The 27,892-nt window shown below is 38.5% G+C and overlaps 1 protein-coding gene across 1 annotated transcript in view; it reads right to left on the bottom strand.

Annotated features, from left to right (window-relative positions):
• gabrb1 (gamma-aminobutyric acid type A receptor subunit beta1) overlaps positions 1-27,892 on the bottom strand; it is a 40,244-nt gene that overhangs the window by 7,118 nt on the left and 5,234 nt on the right. Inside the window, exons 4-5 of the mRNA XM_008400159.2 lie at positions 12,898-13,118; positions 5,212-5,294 (exon numbers count right to left, since the gene is read on the bottom strand). Of these exons, the coding sequence (XP_008398381.1) occupies positions 5,212-5,294; positions 12,898-13,118 (304 nt within the window). The remainder of the gene's footprint in view (positions 1-5,211; positions 5,295-12,897; positions 13,119-27,892) is intronic.

Here is a 27,892-nt window from a genome sequence, read left to right as displayed (position 1 = left end):
AAAAACATGACTCGAGGGAAATACTTTCACACTCAGAGAACATGAAGTCTGGAATGAATCAGCTAGAATGAAAACTGTTTACGGTGCTCATCAGTCAGCGAACTGCTTTCAGGAAGAGTTTAAAAAAAATGTGACACCTCACTGGAGATACAAACCAGGAGTTAACACAGAGGCAGCTCTTGCAGTGATGGATAGTCCCTGGTCTTAGTGAGGAGCAATTTCAGGACCCTTACTGGTGAATTGATGACACTGAAGAATGACATTTCAAACCTGTGTACTGTCTCTTTCTAAATCTGCCACAAGTGCTGTAAGTATACCAGTACTTGCAATACTTGGCTTTGAAAAGTGAAAGTCTGGTTATAAGTTATAGGCTTTGTGACTTTCCTCCTTCCACTGACTCTTTTTGCTTGATCATAGAACAGAACATATGCAAAGGTTTGATGAAATCTAGACTTTTCTTTATTTTTTCCCCCTAAATTTCACATTTGCTATAGTCTAAAAGAATAAAAGTTAATATTTTGTATAGTTTATTAAACTTTCATAAATCCTCAGCAGACAGGAAATGCAGAAGTCTTTAGGGTCAAATTATCTCATGCAACTTGTACTGTAACTGATAACATTTTATTGAGATGTGCAATCAACCAAAAATTTTGAAAAGGCCAGTGTATTTATTTACTTTAATTGGTCCAGAAAGTAAATAATCTCAAGTAAAATTGGTCTGTACAACTAACTTGTGGTTTGGTAGGATTGCATGCTGCCCCAGGTTTGTGCAGGACAGCACAGCATTTTATCTTTAGGAAATAACATAAAAAGAACAACAAAAAAACTCAACTGAAAGCTGCAACCAGTTTGGAGAAGAACCAACAATATGGTGACATTTGTTTGACTGGAGTATAACACATGTTGGGTCAACTTGGGTCAGCAGAACTTTGTACAAAAGTGGCTTCAATCACTGTAACTGCAGTGCTTAACTGACCCAAGACTTTGTGATGCACAACGCTGACAAAACATCAATACTGACTGAACAATACATGTCGCCATCACAGATATTGTGTTTTTCTTGTTTAGTAATCAACCTCCCTCTCGATCATACATTTAAAACACATTTTTTGTAGCAAATAAGGAGGGAAGCTTTGGCTGTAACCACTTTAACAACTATTTGTTCTACCCTACTTTTTGGTGATGTTACAGATAGTTCCCACTAGTAGAAAAGTCTTCAGAGAGATTCCATTGAAGTACGCTTGGAAAATGTGGCAAGACAAGCCTACCTATAAATGAGTTGGAAAAAAACAGGTTCTTGAGTCACCCAATCAAAGAACCGGCCAAAATCCAATTGTGATTCTGTTGCAATACTATAAATATGCTCATAAATCCTCATAAATCCTTTGCTGTGTCTGAAATAAAACAACTCTGTACAAAATAGTGTCTCAAGACTCCTCCACAGAAATGAAAAAAAAGACTCATTACCAGCCATTGTAATAAGTGATAGCTACTGCTGCAGTTGCTTTTCTGTGCCTAATAAAGGAAATCATTTTAATACTGCATCTTCTATTCGCTTAGATTTTCTTTGATTGCCTAAAAGGTTTAGGTTTGCAAAAAAACCCCAAAACAAAACAAAACATGGTAGCAATCTCTAAGGTGACTTACAGAGCAAGATGCTGTCTTGATTAAATAATTTTCCACCAGATGAAATATTACCGACTCCTCAACTTTTCCAAAGGAGAACATTTTATTCCATTTCATACTTGATCTAAGTGCTAACTCTTTTTTATTAGCCAAGTTGCTCTGTGCATTAAAACAGCAAACAAAAGCTGCAGATCTGATGCTAAATGTGGCATCTCATATCATTTGTCCTCTAAACTCAAAACTGACTGTATTTTAATAAATTCATGCTTCCTTCCAGCTGCTGGACATCCTCCAGTTTCCCAGAGGCTGAGTTGGACAAGAAATAAAGCCTTTCCCTTCACTTACCCTGGCAGGTCTCTGGGCTACATCTACAGGCTGAAACAGAGTGACCCGGCCCCCAATGCCCCATCGGTAATTAGACCCATTTAATTGGGCCAATGTGTTTCTCTTTTCAGGCTCTCCATCTTATCTGCAGGCAGTTGAAGGATTTCTGGGAATTAACAGCTTATCAAGAGCGGAAGAGCTTCATTATGCTTTTACTTCATTTTTCTCATCCCTTTTCAGTACGAAGAGGAGCATTTTAGAAATGGCTTAAGTGAACAATTAGAATAATTTGAACACGCTGAATGATTTCAAAGGAGAATTGCCTATTATAATGTCAGTTCTTCCAAAGGGAATCAAATATCTCCTGATTTATTGAACTAAATTCAGTTTGAGTTTGTGTTTTTACCTACAACATGTCTTATAAATAAAAAAAGGCTCCATATCTTTAAACCTCAGTACATTTTTTCAAATATAATCTCTTCCTTTGTGAAATCATCTCCTAGTTATGTTCATGAATAGTAGGTAGACACCTTGTCTACTTAGGCTCAAAATGTATAATGAGGGACATTTCTATTCATTTTCAACTCAAAACCTGAAAAAAAATGTATATTCTTATAAAGAAAACATGATAAAATCGAAACATTCAATCGATCATAAACTAAAAATGGCTAATTTTGTTTATATGACATAACTCAAAAAAATGTGCTATTGTAGTATTGTTCTGAAATATGTGATGGTGGTGGTACTTGGGAAATTTGGTATTTAGGTGCTCGTTATTAAAAGTTTGAGATCCACTGCATCTTTAAATCAATTACCCCACTTTAATGTCCCTGCTGCACCCTCACAGGATGCTGTTGCCACTACAATGTTTTATTGTGGGTTTGGTTTTTTGAGAGTGATGTTTCAGTGTGAAGAAATTTGACAGCTATTTGGCTGCCAAATAGAAAGCCAAATAGATTTCTATTTGGTAATAAAGGCATGAAACATTGAATGGCTAATGGTTTAATTAAAATATTCTCCCAACTGAGATGTGCAGCTCCTCCAGAGCTAGCATAGGGCGTTTAGCTGCTTTGTTTACCTTGCCTGTCATGGACAGCTATCTCTTTATATACTTGAAGTTTTGCCATTTGTTTTCCATTTTCAGTTAAATGATTGAACAGTGCTTTGCTCAAAGCTTGTGATATTGTTTTTCAATATAATTCTGCTTTTAGCCTTTTCCTTTGTCTACTTTGTGTTAGTCTATCACATAAAACCAAACAAAATAGACTAAAGTCTTGAGTTGCAGTGTAATAAAGTATGCAAGCAAATATACTTTTGCAACCCACTGCAATATCCCTAGAGATTTAGTCTTTATTTCTAATTTAAATTTTCTCAGCTATTGAAATTTCCACATTAAGATGGATAGATTACATTAAATTATTTGACTTTTACGACTTTAGTTACTTTATTAATATCTAAGACCTGGGCATTTTGATCTTATTTAATCTGTATTTGAGTATGAAATGTTTGTGTGCTTCAGATTCAGAGCTACCAGGTTTGCACACTTAATTTTCATGCTCAAATGTAACATCTTTTTTATATTACACTGACTAGATTCAATAAGACAGCCCAGAGGAGCATGCATGAGCATGCTTCTGTTCGATTATTAAAGACAGCTGATATCTGTTAGACACAGTAAATTTGAGGAGCTTGGACCATGGCCATGAGCCTCATTTCTATACCCAATGTTACCAATGAACAAGGCTGTAAAACTATGGCATAAAACAAATTCTTAGCCTGCATCAGTTTAATCTGTTAGAGAATTGAGAAGGGAGAAAGTTATAATTTAACAGGCACAAATACAGCTAATGAGCACCCCCTCTGACCATTAGAGAAAACCCATTTTATTTATTTTTAATAGACATCAGGAATATGTGGATGATTAGGGAGTGTAGGGAGATTGTTGCTTCAGTCTGTTGTGGTAACAAAACATTAATCTGAAAGCCTAAACTTTGATTTAACTGCTCCATCTGTACCCAAACTAACTTATAACATTCATAAAATTTAGATTTTGACTGATAAAAGCAGCGGTAATTAATTCCATCATCCATTAGAATAAAGATTTGCTCATTTCTAGAATTTCAACTTCATCGGTTGCTTTATATATCATTTCTAACCAAAGGTTAATTTGCAGACCTGATCACTGCTTAAACTTCCATAGAAAACTAAAAACAAACAGTCATAAAATAAACTGATGTATATTAGTGAGTTTTTGGAGAGCTCATATGGCTTTGTTGCATATGCATGACTTATGCATGAAGCTCCAGGCAGAAAGGCGCTCCACCCTCTCTAAATGTAGACATATACTGTATAATGTGTGAGACTTTAACTATTCATGTCAGCATTGTTAATTATTTAACTGAGGCACTGCGGACAGGTCCAGTCAAACAGCAACTGTCAGTTCACATTAGATGGCTGTAAGCTGAACAACCTCAGATGATTCTGACCTGGGAAACTGATGTTTCAGCTAATTTTAATAAAAAAATACAATATCATCAAGCCTCCTTTAGTGTGTAGGTTGAGAAACATTTCAATAGAAAAACTGAAAATGAACCACAATCAGAACAAATATGGTCTGGGTGGTATAATCAATTTAAGTTAAGTTTCTTTTATCAGCATGAACACCTATGGTTAAAAATGAAGAATGGGTGGATGGAAACATGGCTGGACCAAGACTGAAACAAGGATGGAAAAATGGTTGGATGGGCAGTCAAATGTAATGTGTGTTTATTAACAAGCAGTTGAGATGCTAATGTTGTACGTCTGTAGTTAAGCTAAAATACAGATCTGATATGTATGTGATTGACCATGTAGTTAAATTCCTGCTTTATTAATTAGAATTATGATTATATCAGATGTATAAGTGGTGCTCTGACAAGCTGTGTTTCCTTTGGATTTTATAATTCTTCTATCTTCAGACTTTTGTCCATTTTTATCACTTGGATTTTCTATAGCTTCCCTTACGCCTGGTTTTAGCTCCTGGAGCATGTAGTGACAGGTTTTAGTAAAACTCTTTCTAGATCTGAGAACTTATCCTGTCTTTTACATTACTGTGGCTTTCTTCATCTCTGGTCAGCCTGATGAAAATCAGGTGTCTTCACCACATGAAGATCATGACAGGTTCTTGTGTCAGAGTTGTGTGATATCTGAAAACAGACGGATCTGTCCAGGTTCACTCAGCATCTCTTGAATCAGTTTGCACACAAAGACTGTGTTGCTTACAGCTCTCGATCTCCAAGGTGCAGTTCTGCTCATCCAGCGGGTATCTGCGAAGGTCCATCATGCAGGCGGCTGTCGTGGTGATCCTTGGTGAAAACAACAACAAAAAGGAAATGTTCATTTGATTTCTTGAAGTTTAAGGGTAGAGCATAACTCACAGAACCGACCTTCTAAACCTCGAATTACACAAATCCTTTTAAACCTTGAGTGGAGCGAAACTCTCCGTCTCGTTCCCATAATTGCCTTTGCTCTGCTGAATTGACGTCTGCAGCTCTTCTCCCTTTGTACAGCTTTGTGTTTTAATCTCAATTATAGCAGGCAGTAATTAGGAGTTAACAATAAAACCGGATGAAACTCTCAGTGAAGTTTTACAGCCGAAGCAACAACCGTCACAAACTGCTCTCCGTACGGATGGAGCCACACCTTATTTACAGCCTCATAATCTGTGTGTATGACAGAAAACACGATTAAAGGTCATCCCAGATATCCACTGTAGCATGTAGGTAGATTATAATTAATGTGCTGAAATGGAAGGATAAATTACAGGCATTTTTTCTGGGTGACCTGCACTTATACTCATTCAGACAGAAAATCTGGCGGCGTAGGGAATACGTGGAGCAAACAAACGATCCCTGCATGCTTCATAGACTTTAATTAGACATACGTAAAGCTGCATTATACTCAGTGAAGCTTATTAAAAAGTATTTATTGTCAAATGAAATACACCCTGTCCAAAATAAAGCATTCCTATTCATTTTTTATGGTGATTTACTGTCATACACATTTGGGGATTTTCAATGTACAATTAAGGCAGCAGATATGAAGATATTTAGACAATATTTTCCATCCAACCCCACCCCAACAAGATGGGGAAAAAAATTATGAATGGAGTATTCATTGAAATGTTTGGTTTCTTTTTCTCTTTGTTGTGAAGAAAATGAACTACTTTTCACTTTGTCTTGATTATCTTTTCCTGGTAAAAATGCAATAAAGTAGCAACTGTACTTTTACAAAACAATAATGTGAGTAAGCACTTTGGTTCAAAACAGTTGTGGAAATGAACTTTTCCACTTCGGTCAACATTTGGTGGTGGCTGAACAGGTTTGTCTCATCAGAGCCAGTCATTAGCAGAGATCCTCCAGATGTCAATGCCATGCTGCGCCTCATCTTGTCACCATGGAATATAGATTTGTTCAATGTGTAAAATGGAATAAGTAATTCTAAAGTATTCATGGGTCAGTATATTCATTATATATTTAATACCTCCATTCTGCTCTGGTTCTGCCCCCGTCTCTTCTTCCGATCAGTCACATTTAAAAAGAAGCAACCAGGAGGTTCCCATGTATAACCTGACCGCTGAATTTAGGTCTTTGTTCTGTCATTATCTGTATCTCAGATTTGGAAGTGTTTTCTCATTCTTGCTGCTTCATACTCAACTAACTGTGAACCAATCTAGTGCACTCTGAAGCTAAAGACTTCAAAACACCAACAGAAACAGCATTGTTTACAAAAATTAAAGGGGAGCTGCAACAAATTCTCCAAGATTCCATTGGTATTGTTAAGCTATTCCATCCTGGCATAACATAAACTCTACTGATGATGAAAAGTATTCTTGGGCTCTAGTTTGTGCACCCAAATTTGTGACTCTAAGGGATTCACAACTATGAAAAGAGAACTGCAGTCTTCTCCTTACAAGCCAGTGAGTGGACACTTTCCATTTGTACTGTCTGTCCATGCCTCTCCACCAGCTTTAAGACGTATCCAAAGCTTCCTAAAGTGTTCAGCGTGTTCAAGAAAAAGATGAACAGCCAGGAATATTCAGAAGGTAAGGGATAAATATTAATATTTTTATGGGCTTTTAGCGTCCATGACAGTGTAAGAGCTGGGAAAACGTGAAGACAGCTGAACTTTTACTGTCAGAGTAAGGAGGTATTAAAGGATTTTTTCACTTTCATGAGTCACCCTGGAATCCCTGGATCTGCTATTTTCAGCCTCCTTTCAGAAAATATTTTCTGAAGCACAAAGCCTTAGGAAAAACGTCCAAAGACAGAAACCATAATAAAATTTCAAATAAACACAAATAAATGATACAAATAAATACATTTTCATCTACCAGCAAGTAGTGCCAGTCTGATATGGGGTGCTGTTTCTGAACCATATTATCCGCTCATTTATCAATGTCACAGTTTCAACTTAAGTATTTAGTTCCTAACAAAATATAATGTTAGCAAGCTAAATATTTTTGTTCTGAGCCAGCCAAATATTTGATTTACAAACTAAATCGCTAGTTTATAGCTAAATATATTTTAGTTTGCTTGCTAATGTGCTGAAGTGGACAATCGAAAATAAAAGTTGTGTCTTGAAAACTTCTGCATTAACTCCTGCTGGACATATCCTCCTCCTGAGCCATGTACCCTGTATCTTATTGATAACAATTCACTATTATGCACAAGTTTCTGTTGGTCTATCTCATAAAAGTACAAATAAAATGCATGTTTGCGCTTGTTATATGACAAAACAATCACAGTGGTTGTGAAGTAATGTGTATTTATTTAACAACCTCCGACTTTTTACTGTGAGTTCCCCACATGTGGCCTCGTGATCACCATGACTCGTTAAACAGAAGCTTTTCAGACTCTGCATCGGCTCAGGCCCAGCAGCGCAGACTAAGCTTAGCCTCTGTGTCATCTTTTCTTTCCCTTTCTGAGGAAAGCTTTCTATTAGTTGTGACCATCCCCGAGATCTGCCGCTGACGATGATGTGGAGATAAACAGGTCTTTGATGTTGTCTTCATTATTCCAAGGTGCTGAATTTCCAATAATTGGGATGTGAGAGTGCCAATCAAAGCTGAGGTCATTTTGGGAAACCTAAATATAGCCCTTGTCTCAGCAGCGAGCACACTGGATGAATAATTGTCGGAGCCTTTGGGGGATAATGATTCTGCAGCAGAGCAGTGTGAAAGATATGATCATCAGTCCTTCAGATTCTGGGGCCAAAGTAGAGAAGGAAGGAAAAATATACTCCCAGCATTGCAGGAAAAACCTCCTGGACCAAGGACCAATTTGTTAAACCTTTACTTGAATCTGCAGTGAGTATTTTGCATGTGCTTGAAGCTTAAAAAGAAAAACCCCAACCAGGGGGACAGACAAATTACCTACGGGTTGCACTTTAGCACCCATGATCTAGAGCATGGCAATTGAATGCTTACAAAGATTACAAATGGGTTTCATGGTTATCATCCAAACAATTAGAACAGTGGCAATATTCTGTAATAATTACATTTTATATTGTTCTGGAAACACACTATTTAAGATGGAAATTCTGGTCCAGGGTTGGGGTGAAAAGGTCAAATAGAGTGAGGGAAATGAAAACTACGAGCACTGGAGATTAAACGGAGGAAGGAAACTGGCTCAGAGGGAAGTAAAGTCTTGTCTATCTGAATACACTGAGAATTGCTTCACTTTAGGAAGGGACAGAGTGCTGAAAACAGCCCGCAAGGCCCATGTTCATTCAGCCTCAAAAGAAGAGTTGTTTCTGGGTAAATCCAGCCTCCCTGTCCTTTTCATCGGGCTGCTTCAGGTCTGACTTAATGCTTTCTGCTTCCCTCTCTCATTGTATCCCTGTTTCTGTCTTTGAAAAGCTGCTTCTATGTGGACCTTATAAAACCCCTGATCTGAGCAGACAGCTCCTCCAGACACAAAAACAGCACCAGCGTCTGGGGCTAAATGCTCCCAAAAACCATGAAAGCCCAGAAATTTCAAATTTGTTCAAATTAAAAAAAAAAAAAAAGTGCAATAGTAATTATGTGTTTGTGAAGGATAATGACCCCTAAGCATGAAGGCATTTGGGCCAAATAAATCAAACAAATTAATCAACTAATTCAATGAAATTTGTTAATGTATTAGAGTGGATTGCACAGAATCTGACTTGTTCACAGCAAACCACAGCCTCTGGTTCTCTTACAGGGGCAGTATTATGTATTTTCTAGGAACATAGTGTCATTTATTTAGCACAATAATGCAACTGTTTGTAGAGTGTTGCCAACAGCGCAAGGTTGCTTGACACCGTCAGCAAGTGTGAGTGAGTGCATCTGTACGAATTGTGACTTTTAAATGAATAGGGCAGCAACAATATGCATCACAGCTGCAGGAAGTTCAAGGATGTCCTGTTGAAACCTGTTATTTTCTCTCGTGAATCTTCATCCCAATTGTTTGGTTCATCTAGAGCAGAGAAGGCGAATGCTGCCACGTGAAACCGACTGGTAAGAAAACTGATGAAAATACCAAGCAAGAGCAACTTCTACCAACAATCTGGTCCAATTTGTTGGACCCCTTGTAATGTCATTTTCCACAATGATGAAAAACCGTGTCACCGTACAGACTTGAAAATAAAGAAGTTCAAGTAACAAAACAATTTGATGGGATTTGGATGCCCCCAAATCATTATGCTTGACTAAAAACCCACTAATCATTAATCTGCTCTCTGTGATTTTGTCAACTGCACGGCGTGTTTTGAAATCCATGTTTTTTATAGCTTGTTTTCTTGTATTTTAGTATCACTGTAAATCACATCTGTCACAGTTTGATCATAATCTTCTCTGCCAGCTGCTAGGACACATACAGAGGCCGGAGCCCCCTTCACAAAACACTTTAAGGAGGGTCAAGGTGTCTTTTGGACTCCATGTGTTTTGTCAATGGACTGATACAGACGTCAAACCCACCTCTGCTGCATCCTAACTTGCTAAGCGAAGTACTCACAGATTTGCAACCAGTCACTAGAAAGCTTTATAACTGTAAATAAAACTCAGCACTCATTAGATGACGCAAATAAAAAAGGCGAGATATACAGGTTTAATTTTAAGCGTTTCCTCTGCCGCTGTGAGATGATACATATTTTGTCTGGCGTTAATGTTTTGAAAAATAAAAAAGATAGAATGCAAAAACTAAGAATGCATATTTTATGAGTAGTGCTTATGGCGATGTATCCCCACACCTCCTGTCGTCCAGCACTGCTGGCTTTATTTTTGGAAGCGAACAGCTATGTGGAATATCTTGTGATCTATAAATGCCCAGAGGGAGCTCAGAGGCAGCTTGTCTTCGAGGGTTTATCACAAAAATATTTTGTGACAGAGGCTTGTGTAGCAGAAGAAGCTGTGCTTAGTGTGAATTAAACATGTTAAAACTTTAAAAACAAAGTTTAAAAAAAGCAGGGAATGTTCATGTTTTACCTGCACACAATTAAATAAAACCGTGTCGAAACACGTTACGAGCTGAATTACGAAAGAGTCATTGTATTATACTAAGGAGTCATCAATTAGCCTGGCAGTGCAGCAAAATGCTCTCAGAGCAAACCCTGTAAGTAGGACCAAAATTGTAGATGATTGTAAAGTCAGGAAAAAAAAAAAAATCAAGTTACGTCTGAGCTTTTATTAGGATATTATAACATTCTTAACAAATTTAACCTGTGCTGGAGAGGCATACTGCAGATGCTCCACAAAAACTGTTAAAGCAACATATTTGTTGCTTTTGAGAAACTGCAGCATCCTGAATCCCACTAGCAAGGAAGAAAGTGTGTTACAAAAGAAAAGCAATGTGTCTTTCAATACCTGGCATCACATTTATTAACTTTAATCAGGTATTGAACTGAACTGAGAGTCTGTAACTTCCAGTGCCCATTTGTAAAAAACCAAAGGATCAATATTGAGGCAAAAATTAAGATCAGGACAAACCAAATTGGTTGATTTCACAACACAACAAACCGTCGTGTCGAGACAAGACAAAGATGCAGCTCAGATATCCAAACGTTGACATTTTGCACCTGTGATCAGAAAAATTTCCCTGATCTTAATCAACCATGTGACTAGTTCTCAAAAACCAAACTGACCAGACCAAATCTCATTGAGGAGAATCAATGGGGTTAGGAAGAAGGTAGTATCAGCATTGGAAACAGCCAATCTCAACAGAAATGTTATAGATTTGTACGTACAAGTCTTTCAAATTAAAGAACTGTTATGGATTGTTCTTTACTATACCAAAATGTGCATATGCTGACTATGATTATATAGTTCTGTATCTGTTTATTCACAGCAGAACAACATATGAGACTAAGGAAACTATTACTCACTGGGCAGCTGATGCCTTATGCCAGTGTTGCAGTTTGACTTGAACCATACTGAAAGACATATGTCTATGAGTGCATTCGCATCCTTTCCTTATTCTGCGTCCCGGGGAGCAGTGTACCAAAGGATTTCCAGTTAAATGAAGGGTTGCCATGAAAACCATGTTGGTTTTGTATCCTGCTCTGGTCAACAGTCAGAGCCCTGCTGCTCAGCCACCTGGCATCACTTCACCAAATCCTCGATGTTATGGGTTAGGATTGGTGCATCGTCGACAGAAATGTGCATCGTCGACAGAAATGTCTATGATTTCAATAATTTTTCTTTAGAATCAAAATGAATGTTTTATTTTGCTCTGAAAGCTCCCTGCTAACAGGCAAGTTTCAGCTTGTGAGAAATATGGTTAACAATGATATTTTAACCACAACCATAAACACAGTTTCTTAAAATAAAAATGTAACTGAGGAGGAAATTATGAAGTTAGATGATCCCACGATGCTGATGGGTTTAATATTTACAAGTTAGACCAGGTTTCCTGACTCTCTATTTAAAGAATCTTTGTGCCCATCAAAAAAACTAAATAAAAGATTACTCAGCCTTTAAATAACTAATTCTCCCCATTTTTATTTCGTGTAAAGACTGATATTGTGTCTGAGTAATTTTTTTTCCATTAACTTTGCATTATATTTGGTCTAATGGGTTACAACCCAAACACAAAAGCACAAAAAATAATAATAATCCACTGATCTTGTTACATTTTGGCCTTTTAAATGTCCCCGTCTTTTGCAGCAAAATCGCTTCAGCCTCACGGATGGATTCTTAGTGGATTAATCATCTCTTTGAAGCTACACACTGGTAACACCAACACATTGATCAAAACTGAATTTGGGTTTTGCAACAATTGCAGCAATTAATTGGCTTAGTATTCCCCAGGAAAGATTTGCATGCTTTGAACAGAAGTCTTTTGGAAACACAAACATCCCGGAGGCAGCACTGTTCCTCATTAAAACCTGGTCCCTAAATCCCTTCTATATGTACAATCTACAGTTTTAAATCAACCTCTGTTAGAGCAAGAGACTTCAAGCTTGTTGAAATATGGCATGTCTTATATTTTCCAACAAACCAATCTGGGATTTGTGTGAATGCATTTATGTCATTGGAAGAAAACCTTGTCTTTAGTATAAACATCCTCAACATTTCTCAAAATCTCATGTTTCCCAGATGATTTATCCAGATGATAGAAAACCTAAGAATTTAGAGCAATACTGCATCATATGTAACTGCCAGCTTTAAACTTCAAATGTTTTATGTGCATCATTATAAAAAGTAATATTTTTTTCTTCTTTGTGCTATTCTTACGTACCTAATAGGTTCCTTTGTGGAAAGCTAGAAAAATATCTATGATTCTCCTTAAGCAACTGGGAGAGATATGCAGATTGGTTATTGTCAAAAGCATCAGTTTTAAATGATACAGGATGTTTTATAGAGGACCAAGAGGAAAATGTGCCAAAAAGTAGGCGACAGTCTGAAAACCCTTTTATGCTTTCAGCTAAAAGGTGGGAATTAATTGTTACCTGAGGCCGTAAAGCACAGTTCCATCAGGGTGTAGCCGGATCATCCTGTTCTTGACCGTCACCCCATGGACAAAAGACTTCTTGTCATTAATAAAGTAGGTGTCAGGAACCCAGAGCTGGTCAGCCACCCGGTTGTCCAGGGTCAGGTTTAGGGGAATGCCTGTATAGGACAGCCGCTTATCTCTCCAAGACTGCTGGAAATACATGGTGATGGTGTAGTCCTGATGGGGCACAGAGACAGAAAGACTTTAGTTCCTTATTATCCGTTTGACATCCAACCAGCTTACAGCGTTTTGTCTATTCCAGCGTTGAGAGTCTGGTTTGTACTCGAATAAATTCAACTTATTTCTCAGAATATAGCAGTGTTGTAAAAAAAAAACAAAAAAAAAAACGAAAAAAAAAAAACTGCTCTGTCAGGCAGCTAGCTTTTCCAGCTGGTGAGAAACTGTGTGCTTTGATCTCTGTTTTACTCTTGATTCTTATGTTTACTTCTAACTGAATAAAACTCAAAATGACACAGACGTAATCTGTGAAAACTTTGCCAGGCATTTTTCAGCTCTTCTCTGAATATTTCTGACATCTCCAGATAAATGTTTAAAATAATTTGCCTTATGCCAGATGAAAAGATCATGGATTGATTTCCTCTTCTAGTCTGAACTGTGTCAAAGTTCACATGGAAGGATTAAGGTTTACTAACCTGAGTATTTAATTAATGAAACTGCTGTGTGGGTTATTTGTGCAACTAACACACAATGTGGGATCCAAACCATTCAGCTCCTACTGTTCCTCCCTCATAAAAAACACAACGTGCTCCAGCAGCAGAACAGACTGCAGAAGCGAGTTATGTTGTGTGATGTCAGCTCTTATTAAGCAGTGGGGAAAGTCACTGGCCTCCATGCTCCAGTTCTGAGACTCAGGCAGTTGGGACTCCCAGCTTCACCTGCTCCTCAGAGGCTCCCGTTCCTGCATCAGCCTCAACTCTGCAACCGCTGCACCAGTCATTCCTTACTATGAGTCAGTCAGGAATGGTGGAATAATGCAATAGGAGAGTCATGATGGTGTTCTAAATGTAATTGTTTCGATGTGAATAAAAATAACTTGGGACGATTTCTTGTTTTTAAAGCATCACTGAGCTTAGTCTACATTTAACGTCAGATGAACTCATTTTACATAAGAGTTGTCAAAAAGCATTCAAAGACACAAACAATGCAGTTTTCCCCTGTGAGAGCCAAGATCTCTCATTATAAACATTTGCATGAAGTTGGAAATCTAGCATGGACTGGACCAGATTAAGACATCTGATACATAAAACACTCAACGGTAGGACTTCCAGAAGAAGCCTAAACGGGATGAATCATCTGTCTTTTTCTTTTTTTTTTTTTTTTTTGCTGCTCAGAGTTGATGTCTGAGCCTCGGGGAACACGTGTTTCACTGCTGTCTCTTGCTTTCAGGGTTAACATATTAACATCGGGAAGGCACTCCACTCATGTTCTCACTTTCCAGCCGGGTCCATTAAAATGCTGGTGGAGTCCTGTGCGCTTCCTCCTTTTATGTAATTCTAACCCTTCAAATTGCATTTTGTTAGGGCTTTGAATCCACGAGGTGCTCGAGCATTTGAATTAGCTGCTGACTGGAACAAATGAGGAAGCCAGGGAAGTGATGTCATGAAAGGAAGAGGCTAGAGTCATAAAATCTGATTTAACAACAGGTTAAGATTTTTAGACTTCTTTAAGGCATGTTTACGTAACAGGCAAATCTAATGTTTCACATCCGACCATATATTATCTTCTACTTGTGTGCAATGGAGGTAAGAGGAAAAGTCAGACATCCTTTCCATAAGAGACACCCTTCAAGGTATCCTAGGTATTTTGAGGGTATAAAAGCTATCCCAAACCAAGTCAGGCCTATGTGATTTAACAAAATGTACATTTAACAAAATGTTAAATCACAAACAAATTAACTAGCCACACTGCAATACTGTCTGGCTTTTTTGTGTTTGCATCTCCACTGTCTGTATTTTAGCTCTAGCTGATTTCCGCCATGTGCCAGAGTGCACCAGGATGCAGTTTTGACCCCCAAACGTGCAGCATCCCTGAGCAAAAAAACTTCAGACACAGTGGTAGGTCTGCAGCGAAACAGTCCCGGCGCCAAAGAGGCACAAAAAGATGCAGGGCACCTGACACCTCACCCAGCAACATAACCACATCCCCCAAAGCCAAGTCTGGAGCCCAGTCTCTCCAGTAGCACCTGCACATGCGTCTGGTAGCACGACTTTGCTCCTTGGTTGATTTAAAAGTCAACAATCTTACTTTACCGGACGCCCGCAACCCGACTCCGGATAAGCGGAAGAAGATGTATGGCTGGATGGATGAATCTTTCTTTAGAACATCAGTGGTCCATGTTAGATAAGGTCAAGTAATTAGATTTCCTGTGATAGTACAGGCATTCAGACCATCTAAAATGTTTCAACAAACAACTAATCAAAATGTCTCAGCTGAGAGCTGGTAGCATTTAGAGGAAAAATCACCAGGTTTCGGTTGATCTAATCTGAGAGAAGAGCAGCCGTTAAGATTCTTCTCACAGCTATTCAGCGTTTTCAGCATCCGTTGCACTTTGCCAAGATGCTTATGTGTGCATTTCTCAGGAAGCTCGAGGGAAACTAACTTTCTGAAGAAGAAAAAAAATGCATGTGTGTGTTTGAGGGCCATCTGTACCTTCAGAGGTCACCGTTCAACACCAAGATGAGCGTGGCTACAGCAAAAAATAAGGCAACCACTGCAACTGCTTTGGCCTGATAAATACTTTAACTAGAACACAGAGACTGTAGGGAGATTGCAGGCTGTAGAACAAACAGATTTGCAGATTTAAACTACATAGCCGCAAAGATAAAACAAAATTTTAATCAGAAGCAAGTCATATAGTATGATGAGTCAGCTGAATGTCCTTATTTTTCTCAGCAGCAGAAGATTCAATCAAAAGAAAATCGTCAGCCAGTTTTGTGAAAGCAGGTGATAAAAACATGTCAAATACACATAGTGAAAAGGTAAAAAAAAAAAAAGAAAAAGTGAACAAACATAGAAAACCGGAATGTAACAAATGACAATACAAAGGGAGAATGAGGTAAGCTACTCTACTGAACTAGTGTGTAGTTTTTAAAGCTTTCTACTTTGTCGTCATTTTGAAATAAACTTTAATTGCAAGTTCAAATAAAAAAATAAAAGAACATTGTATTATTCATAAAGCGACATCAAAAGGTTTGAAGTGTGAAATTCTGGACAAGTAGACAGATGAGGATAATTGCTCTTGATCAGTCATTCTCTATGCTTTTCAAAAGTCTTTCATAGTTTTTTGTGACCTTTGGATGGATTTGTTTGTACTCAGTTTTACTCCAGTTAATAAATGAAATCCTTTGCGAAGGATTTTATTTAGCTACCCAACTCTGAGCTCCAAGTAATTTAGAAAGGACTGAAAGTCAAGGCCTGAACCAATATTTTGTGGAAGAACTAAATTGGTTTTCCTATCATTTTTTAGAAATAGAGATGGCCATGAGGTGAAAAAATGTGATGGTAACATTCTTTAGAAATTATTTTTACCACCACCAAGAACCAGACTTCTACAGAGGTTGCATTGCTGCTTTAAGTCTGGTTAGATCCATCCAAACTGATGTGGTGTCAATCTAAAATGAAACTTTTAAAAGGTTTTATTTCAGTTTCATTTTTGTCACCGTGTTTTTACTAACTTTGCTTTTGATTCAGATTTTAATTTGCCTGCACAAGAACACTTCCTGCAGTGAGAACATTCTGCACTTTTAAATTAATGTGTGTCAAATGCCATCTGACTCCTGCAGAGGTAGTCTTCAATACTGTCAAACTCCGCAAATATGAGCTTGTAAATCCTGACCAGTCTCAGCACTGGGATCCAGTGTACACCAGCAGAATGTTACATCCAAACATCCGGCTTAATAGAAGTAATAAAACAAGAATTAGTCATTCAGCCAGCCACTGGAACTGTTAGTTGCAATAATAAACTAGAGATGACATTACGTCTCATGAGGCAGCAGCGGGAAAGTGCTGCCTCATAAAGCTGAGAACACAGAATATGAAGCAGAGCGACCTGCTTGTGTTATGCGAGGGTGGGTTTACAGTCTCTTTGGGGATGGAACTATTATTAGAAGCAGCTGTTCCCCTCAGCACCCACTTGTCCATCATCAAGGTGGCACCTTGGTGTTTCGGAGGCTGAGTGATAGCCTAAACGTGAACCGAATACTGAGTACTTACAGCCTAGAAGCAGGGAGAGGAGATGCTTCCTCACTGCGGTGAGGAAGCATCACTGACCTGATGCTCGTGGGCACCAAACCTAGATGACCAAATGTTGAAGCTTTGCTTCCTTTTACACATTTACCTAACCTGTGAAAGTATGTCTCTGTAACACTATTACACTTGTTCCATATCTTTCATCCTGTGGGTCTGACTTACCCTTATATTTTCATCTTAATGCGGCAAAGGGTCTTGTGCTGCAATAACCTCACTGCAGTGTGCTGCGGTTTGACCTAATTCCTCCTTATCTATAACCATCTTTGGCAGAAACTGAGCAAACATCAGAAAAGGGATTACAAAGTGAGGTAGGAGGAAAGGCAACATCACTTTCTAATCAGAAAAATACTGAAGCCACAGCAGAACCAGGGCACATGATATAAAACACATCCCGATCACAAGTCAGGCAAATACAACTATGAACTCCTGACATATCAAAGTAATAACTAGGGGTTGGCAGCTCTGGAACATACACTGCCTGGCAAAAAGCTGAATGCAAAAAGCTGAATGCAAAAAGCTGGAAAATCTCTTTTTCTACATGTTACTGGAAGCCAAAAAACAACAGAAAGCATGGGTAGTTTGGTGTTTTGGTTCAACAGTTCGCAATTCCTCACTGCCTCTGACAACGACTCCGTAAATTATCCATCCTATTCTATAGATGATAAAACCGACTTCTGGAAGTCGGTTTGTAGGTGCCAGCCTGTCAGTAGGTTTATCACACCATTGTGTCCATTTATATTTCCTACATAAACACACCCACAACATTCAGGCCAGTCACACAATTGTTTTGCATGCAGAGGGGGACAAAATGCTCATTGGAAAGGTTGTGAAAAGAAGGAGTGGATGACATGAAGCTCAGAACAAAATGACAATTTTCATCACACAACTGCGATAATGAGAACCGATTTTGACATGTCAGTTCAACCATGCGGGGCTCTTGAAACAACACAAGAAATAAAGCTTGGATTGACGTGACCGGCTGATTTGGTTTTACCATAAATGATAACATAGTAAACAGAGCACACGTTGCCTTCCTGAATCCTGTGGTCCGACCAAATATCAAAAAAATGCTCTAATACAGCAAAAACCAGTGATGTGAAGATCAATAAGAATACAGATGCTAATCATCTGCTGTCTTCCACCCATCAGGGCTTTCACTGTTGCCAAACCAACCAGCATCCTTTTCCTTGTTTCCATGCCAACCCCAGCTCTCTCCCATACAGGTAGACAGAGACAAATCACTACAAATCAAGATTCTGGAAGAAACAATCACAAGGACAAATCAAGTTAGTCCAAATATTATTTGAGAGATTGGTTGTTTATACTGTTACCAGTGTCTTAAGTGATTTAAATGTGTAGCAGTCAAATGAAGGGAAAACTGTTTAGTTTACGGTTATTACCAGAATCCTTGAAGTTTAACAAATTAGTGCTGAGACTTCTGTAAGACTAATTTAGCACAGAATCTTTCCTGTGTGCCAAACAGATTTCCTGTGACTTTCTGAAGGGCCCAATCACATTGGCACCCATGACTGCTGCCACCCATTTCCCTGTTCTACTCCACTACTCACTGGTGGAATCAATCAATACACATTTGTGTCAATCAGATGTCCCTTAGGGTGACTACGTTTCTTAGTTAGCGGATGAAGTGAGTTTGTAGTTTGCTGCTCATGCAAAGCAAAGTGTAAAACATTAATCATGTAGACAGTTTGTTGAAAGCAAAGTTTAACAATTTGGCTCTGGGACAGAAGCTGGAGAAAAGCCCTGCTGATATCACTCCCACAGCAAATGAAGAGCAAAAAGTTTAAAACGTCTGTCTTTAAACCAAGTTTCAACATCTACCAACTGGATAGCAACCCAAAATGACTGCTATCCAGTCAAAGTTTCAGTAGTCCCAACTATGCCTGCTATCAGTGGTGAGGTCACACGAATGTGGTCTCTTGAAGATCATTCAGCCCACAGTCCATTGCTACTTACCAGCATGATTTCACATTGGACGGTCTCCTGAATGAGATGCCAATATGTCTATTCCAGAAAAGGAACTTTCTTTGTCATTTTGAATTACTCAATTACATTTTCGCTGATGTTTCACAAAGAAATTAAAATGCCTACAGACCCTTATTACTTGAGAATTTGGCGATTTGAGGAAGGATCAGAGATGTTATTGCATTACATTTACAACTGAAAGTGTCCATAATTGAAGAAAAATGAACCAGGATCTGAAACTAGGACTTTCAGAGTTTCCTACTTTCCTAAAAGTTAGAGCAGCATGTAAACCTAAGCATTTTGTTGCTTGTGAGTTCCGGTGTCCGTGTTGACCAGTTAATCCTCGTCTCACATGGACCGCTGTTTGAATTACAAATTAAGCACTGTGGAAGACCATGCATTGACAACGTGAAATTCTATAGTTCGTATGGGTGACAAATGCCTGCTGAAGTTGTTAAAACAAGGAGAAAAGTGGCTCTCAGTCTGCATGTTCTGGTTTGACTTCTCTGGTTTCCACTTTCCAGTCTGAGCAGACAGACAGAGACATTAAACAGGAGGTTAATGGGGCTTCATTTGATCAGGTGGTCAAGCACGGCATTTTTATTCCGAGCAAGCAGAGCTGCAGTGACATGTGAGGCTGCGATTATCACACTGGTAGCTTTGACTTGAACCGTTTCTCTTCTGTGTGTAAATCTGAGACTGTCAAGTTCTTTATAGAAAAGGTTTTCTTTTAAAACGTTTCTTTTTGGTAAGAATATATTCAAGTTACTAAATATCTGTCAAAATTAAGTCCTAATTAGACATTATAAAAAACAGTTTGACTATCTACAGTAGTGGCTTTATTCCATTTCCGCTGCCTCCAATTAAGTGTTTGCGGTAAAATGAAGATGTTTTAATAAAGTTGATCAAAACGTAATTTTTCCTTACCCTTTGATAAACAAAAGGTAAATGTGGATGTTCACACATTTCTAAACTTAAAAAAACAAAAGGACATGAGTTTCTATTCAGAGCCTTAGAACTACTCATGCCTGGTTGCCCCCCCAGCCCCTAACCTCCTGTGTCTGAGCAAATCCTGACACCTTGATATCTTCCTCTGACACCTTGATATCTTCTCCATGCAGAGATGAAGAGGGGTCCGCACCGCTTCTCATAAATCCTAATCCCACAGCGGCGCTCGACCCATCACTCCTCTGTCCTGATCGATAGCACCAACTGGGTGGGTGAACGCAAAACCCACGACTCGCTCTGAAAACACAGCACACTTTCAAAATGTCGAGAGGAAATGTGTAGAAGGCATTCAAGTTTATTTCATACATTCTACTTTTAAGCTGTAAAAGTGGGAATTTGATCCTGAGTTAATGTAATTTTGATTAGCAGCTAACAAGTTTTCTATTGGCCATGTGCTGATTGGATCGATTTTTTTTTTTTTTTTTCAGATGCAAGCCTCCTAAAGCATCTTGGATGAGGTTTTCTGCCAGAGGATATTTCATCATTTCACACAGCAGCCAAAACAACAAGAACACACTAAATCCCCCTGGATGATATTTATTTTCCTGAGCACTAGCAAAAAATAAAAATCTTCATATGGTGTGGATTAAATGATAAACGGGTCGCAAAACTGTCCAAAATATTTTAATGACAAAAACAGTGATATGTATTGAAATACATATCACACACATCTCTGAAACACACACACACACATCTCTGAAAATAAAAATATTAATGAATTAAATATGTGAAACTGGTGACAACAAGACATCTGAGACCTGAGATTAGACAGAGAGTTGCAATGTATTCCCAGACTCTTTAGCTTTTCACACTGAAATGTTTGTATGCACATGCCTTTGCAAGCCTAAAACACATTTTGCATGCTCATGTCTTTTTCTTAAGTCCTGTACCCCCCACAGGGTGCCACATTTCATCACTCTTAGGCAAACATCACGCTGCATCACTGTTATTTTACCTCCCCAGCTGCCCTCTCTTCTGACAGCACACCATGTCTGATGACTTAGACCAGCAGAGACCTGACAATGATCTGAAAACCCGCCTGTAATCTGTTCACTAACTGCCAAGTCCACTTGTGCCTCACGACTGGTACAGGCCCTGTCCACCGGGGTCGCGTCAGTGTCAGGGACGAGAGCGCTTGATTTGTCTCAAAATGACATGAGACGTGTCCTCAGGGATCGCTGAGTGAGCTGTTTTGTCCTTTGTCCATATGTTAAAGGATTTATCTGTAAAGTTATTAGTGAAAATAAGGAAGAGCGAAAACAAAACAAAAAAAGACTACTTGTCCACATATTTTTTTTTTTTTGTATTGTACTCATTTTCCTAAATGAGGAATGAACTGAAACAAATTCTCTCAAACTCTCCTTGAACATATCTTACCTGCTGAGTTTTGTTTGGTGGAAATGGGATCTGAATTAACTGCAGACGTAGCCTCAAATCCAGACATATTAGGTCTAAAAGTGAAGTGAGCTTATTAGAGGATTATTAGACCTCTAATTTTAGACATGCATAACCTGAGACGGCCAAAAAAAGTTAAATCACGGCGAGACCAGGGACTGAACCTTCCACCTCTTTCCCTGCTGACCTTCGGCTGAACAAGTGATGAGGTGTAACCACCAAATAAGTGCATGAGAAGCCAAGCATAAATTAAAGGGTGCTAAAGCAAAAAAAAAAAACTTTTAAGTGCTATTTGGCAAGTCATATTTCTTCACATTCATTTTTTCCATCACAGAGGATATATCACCATATTTAAGAGCCAGAAAACGAACAAATCGTGGAAGAAATAAATAAATTGATCTTGGGAAAATTATCTTAAAACCTGTTTAAAATAAAACAAAAAAACATTTTGAATCACCTGTTAAAACAGCGAAGCACTACCTTATATGGCTCTGAGCTCTGGAAACAGACCGTTTGGCAGGGTCTTATAGTATTGACAGAACAGATTGTTTTCATAAAGAAAATTATGCTACTTTAATGAGGATATGTCAGATGGTGACAGAAAAAGGATGGCATGAGCAATTTAGGTGTGAAGATCCCATTTGGAGTAAACAAACAGTTTAGCTGCGTACAAGTAAACACAGGTAGGAAGAGCTCATTTCTTCTCACCCATCAAAAACTGTTGGAAATTTTTTTTTCTCCTGAATTATGAGACAAATTAAATTTAACAACTTAAAAGAGATCCAGACCTAACCAGTCAGTCTTGGCCTAGTCTCTAGGCCATCATGTGCTAGTTTCTTTGCTTTTTTCTTTTTAGTGTGTTTCTGATCTCTATTGAACATTACTGAGTCAAACTGAACAGACAACTGAAGAGAAAAGGTAAAAAGTAAAAATGCTGACCTACGTCCTTTAATTATGCTCCACTAGAATTGGAACCCCCCCACCCCAAAAAGAAAGCACACACATGCAGCTCAATACAGACTGCTATAATATTTTGTAGCAATGCGTAATACAATATTTACAAACTGGATTTCTTCCCAGTACGAACCACTTTAACAGATTTGTGTTACAGAACAGAATCGGATTTAAACCCAACTCTTCCTATCTGAACATCTTCTGACAAACACTTCAGTTTCACTCACGGTTTGTTCCAACTCGCACGGCAGCAGTGGTGTTAGACGTGCAGAAACTACTGTGATATCACAGCCTTAGTAGGTGCAAATGTGAATTTAAACAGCGTTAGAAGCCCACACAATTGCAGCAGGATGAATTAATGAATCCTGGTTTCGTGGCTGGGCCGGGCAGTAGCTGCTAGAACTCGTCACTGAGACTCTTTAAGCCTCCGTGAGCTGAAACTGACTGTAGCTCATTTCCAACATGTATTCGTGCACCAGAGTCAAAGTGATGATTAGTAAATCAAGACTGGCAAAGAATTGTGAATCACTGTTTCACCTTGCATGAATTGAAGAAAAATATTAACAGATCTAGCATGAGGTAAAATACAAAAACTACAAAGTCTTTTGTTACAAAAACCTGAAGTAATAAACCTGCTGAAATTCTTTTAAATGTACCAAGGACATAGAAGGTTAGATAAAACTACCATTTATTTTCTGTTAAAAATAAAACTGATGCACCCCATCTGTTCACAAGTTTAGCAATCTTTTAAATGAAGGAAACATGTCGCTGCCTTCATTTAGGTATAAAAAGGAGTTTTCTTTTAGGGTTTAGGACCCAGCTGCACTCTGGAATCAATAAAGTAATTTTGAAATGAAATCAGTATCTTTCCTTGCACCTTTCTACAAAAACAGACAGAGGGATGGCTCAAACTGAGAACTCACTGGAGAGACTGTGCATGTCTTCCAGCCTGGGAACACTTTATGGTGCACCAAAAGTAACAGGAATATCACTAGAAAGTAATATATCAAGATCTCTGAACGGGATTATTCTGATTCATGGATGTGAAGTAAAAATGGGCTACTTGGAGCTGAACTCCTAAAGTAGCCTTTGCTGTTGTTAAAACTACAGTATATTCAGAAGAAAAGCAATTCTCTTAGGTTTATCAGTTATCCTTTTCCATGTGTTTATCTAAAGTCCATTTGTAACTTTTCTTGAGGTGTGATACTGTTTCCAGTCCTCAAGGAATATATACAAATATCTCCTTTCCTGTGGTCATTTTAATTAATAGGTGAAAATGAAGAAACTTGGCTCTCTGTGATAATATTACGACTGCTTGTACAATCACCAAATATTTAATTACAAAAATTCATTAGCCACATTTTTGTTTTTGTTTTACCAGCAACACTCAGGCCTAATTAATCAATCCAATTTTATTTTCAGCAACATGACAGTTCAAAGTGCTTTTCATCATAAAAACCAACCTACTGCCCAACCTGTAAGAATCTGTTGGACAACAAGGAAAAGCCAAAAGATCTCAAAAGACAACACACCATGACCTCATCTTCATAAACTAATTGGGATTATTCAGACTGGAAAGAGTTATAAAGAAATGTCCAAGCATTTGAGACTCCAGCAGACTATGGTGAGAGTCGTTATCCACAAATGGACAAAACAAGGAACAGTGGTGAATCTTCCATGGAAAGGCTGGACTTCCAATGTTTCTTCAAGAGCCCATCAACTCATCCATGAGGTCATAGAAGAACTAAAGCACAACAGAGCTCCCGAATCCCAAGCAGTGTCAGGATTTCAAAAAAAAAAAAAGAAAATAAAAGAAAGAAAGATACAGGGTAAAAACTGCATCCTTGGGTGAGAGTTCAACATCTCAAAAACTTGCAAGTGTTTCAGGATAATATTATGGTCAGGAGCTGCTTGGTGTCTTCACATTGAAACAGTTTTCAGTAAGATATGGAACCGTGATTTATGCTCTCTAGATAAAAAATCCTACAGGAGATTGTCCAACTATCATTACAGGACCTCAGGCTCAACCACATTTGGGTAATGCCTAAGGACAATGGTCTGAAATATACCAGCAAGTTCACCTCTGAAAGGCTCAGGAAAAGAAAAGCACAATGAGTAAAATAATTGTGTGGCGTGGCAGAGTCAAAATTTAGTCTCCAATCTTCTGCAAAGATGAGTGGCTCAAAATTAATCTACAGAAATGCAAAAAACACAGAGCCAGTTATCTCAAACACATGATGGAAGTCATTCCCATGAATGGTGGCACAATTACTTTTTCAAATAGGGCCCGGCTGGTTTAAACTGTTTTTTTTCCCTTAATTAATTAAAGCATCAAAAAACCTTTCTGTATTGAGGCTTACTCAAATTTGAAACTGACATTTTTTTGGTGATCTTAAAATTTAAATGTAACAACCATATAGAGAAGAAGTGTGTAAATACATTTTCACAGCACTCTAGTTCCTTCAGAGCAGTGTTGTAGTACTCGAAATCGGTCTTGGTCGGACTCGACCGCATTTGGTCTTGGTCTTGTCTCAAGACCAGTCAAAACCGCAACTGTGAAAATATCACTAAACGTATAGTCAGTGGCGGAGAAAGTACTCAAAAAATTTACTTAAGTAAAAGTACAAATACACAGACAAAAATGTACTCAAGTAAAAGTAAAACTACCACATTAACATTTGTACTTAAGTAAAAGTAAAAAAGTACTGGCTTTTAAAAATACCTAAGTATTAAAAGTAAAAGTACTTGCTGAATTGCTAATGCAATATCATTAAGTGAACCGATCGTATTTAATTTTAATACATTAGAAATGTGCCATTTTAATGAGCAATGCCACAGATAAAGCATGTTTTTATTTTGTTTACTCTAACATAGTTTAGACTTATATATGTGATTCTATGCATCATAATTTCAGGGATGGAAGCATCTTGTCTCCTGTCCTAACATAACACGAACTTCACTTTTCTTTGCCACTAGTGGCATTTATTTTTAAAGAAATCCAACAGAAAAGGGATGAAAAGAAGGTGGGTGGGGGAGGACATGCAACCAAGGAGCCAGTAGCAGTGTTGTAGTCAAGACCACCTACCCAAGACCAAGTCAAGACCAGCACCCCGCGCTATGTGACACAAAAAAATTAAGTTTTACCTATCAAAATTGCTTCTCAAATTGATCTGAAAGATCCACATTCCCATAAAACACCTAGACATTAAATACTTAGAGCTTAAATAAATTTAATCAGTAAAGATCCGTCCAGAAGAATCGGATCGTTCCTGAATGTCATATCAATGCAGACTTTGGTCACAGCGTTGTCCCACATATGCGACACCTCAGTCAACACCTTCACACAATAATTCAGGGCATGAGTGACAACTTTTTTTTCATCACAGATGCAACATATGCGTCTCTGTACAGCTAGCTTTGCTAGCATCACGTCCACGGAGCTTACCTTTCTTTAAGCTTTCCTTCCAAGTGATGCTAAAAGTTGGACGAAGTCCCCACCGTGAAAGCGAAGCGCTGCTGATTTTACATGTCGCCATATCAATTTATGCAGCGCTATTATATTACTGACGATTAGACAGACATCGCCTCCTGCTCAGAGGAAACAACTGCGCATGTCTTCGAGCTCCACGCGCGAGTAAAGGGGGAGGCGATGGGTGACAACAGACAGGTAAGTCACGTTATTGCTTGAATTTTACGGCTCCACAAAAAAGCGCAATGCGACTTGGATGTAACCAGTAACGCGACAGTTTTGTAGAAATGTAGTGAAGTAGAAAGTACAGATACTTACTGTAAAATGTAGAAAGTACCCATTATTAAATCTACTTAAGTAAAGTACAGATACACAAAACATGTACTTAAGTACAGTAATGAAGTACTTGTACTTCGTTACTTCCCACCACTGCGTATAGCATACTATCCAGTTTATTTGGTAACATCTTTGTTTTCAGTGAATGCAAAACGCAACGATTAAAATCCAAGCAATAAGGTGTTTCTGTTACTCCCCCTCCGCTTCCCCACCTTTCACTCGCACGCGGCGCTCCGAGACATGCGCAGTGGTTTCCAATGAGCGGCAGAAGATCTGTCTAATCGTCAGAAATAGAATTACGCTGCATAAATCATAAGAAATCCGATGGCCACAGCTAACTCAGCAGCGCTTCGTTTTCACAGACACTGAGGACTACGTCTAACTTTTTTCGTCACTTAGAAAAGAAGCTCAAAGAAAGGTAAGCGCCGTTGACTTGTTGCTAGCAAAGCTAGCTGAATAGAGACACATAAGCATTGTGATGGGAAAAAAAAGTTGTCACTCACTGCACTTAATTATTGTGCGGAGGTGTTGACTGACTTATGCATATATGGAACAACGCTGTGTCCAAAAGTCTGCAATATAGTGATGTGACATTAAGGAACAGTCCGATTCTTCTGATTGGCTCTTTACTTAGAAAATAGGAGTGGAGTGTCACTGAGAGCCGTTCTTTGTTCTTGTAATGCTTTGCGTACACTGCAGTAGCTATCATTATTTTATTTAATCATGTACATTGATATTTTTTAAATTAACAAATAAATAAAACACAAGAACGAAAGAGTCCGCAGAGCATGCACATTGCTCTATGATTGTTTTCGTTCAAAGTGGCATGTGTAATGTCTGCCATGGTGTCAGACTACCTGGCTTCATGTAGACAGAGAGAGGGTGAAAACAGTTACGGTGAGCACCTTGTGCTTAGTTACTTCTTTGTTGCTTCTTGGTTAGTGTACATAGTTGAGCATTATTTACTGTCAGGACATTGAATCAATTGCTATGTTTAATGGTGGAGACAGTGATGGTTTCTGACAGCAACATAGGCAAACACCCAGGGTGTTATCTTTTTAGGGATGGCAGGAGACCACCACAGATTGTAGCACAAAGATGGAAGCACTTCATTTTAATATTGGTAAAATTTATTAAGTATTTAATATCTAGGTGTTTTTATTGGAATATGGATCTTTCAGATCAATTTGAGAAGCAATTTTGATCATATTTCACATTTTATCGTGTCATTTAGCGCAGGCCGCTGGTCTTGGTCTTGATTCGGTCTCGACTTCCCTCGGTCTTGGTCTCGGACCCTAAAAGTCTTGGTCTTGTCTGGGTCTTGATACGCTCTGGTCTTGGTCTTGTCTTGGTCTCGGGTTAGGTGGTCTTGACCACAACACTGCTTCAGAGAGTTCCTGATCCTCCTCTTAACGGGTTATTCCCAGGAAAAAAACAAGAAAAATCTAAAGAGATGCATCCAAGAAAACCCTGAAATCAGATTAGATAAAACTAGAAAATTCCTGCAGAAATTTTAAAGGGGCATGCCAAAGTGTGC

This window comes from Poecilia reticulata, linkage group LG22 (assembly GCF_000633615.1).
Source record: "Poecilia reticulata strain Guanapo linkage group LG22, Guppy_female_1.0+MT, whole genome shotgun sequence".
NCBI lineage: Eukaryota > Metazoa > Chordata > Actinopteri > Cyprinodontiformes > Poeciliidae > Poecilia > Poecilia reticulata.
The sequence above is the reverse complement of the archived record's forward strand: the minus strand, read 5'-3'. Positions and strand labels throughout refer to the sequence as shown.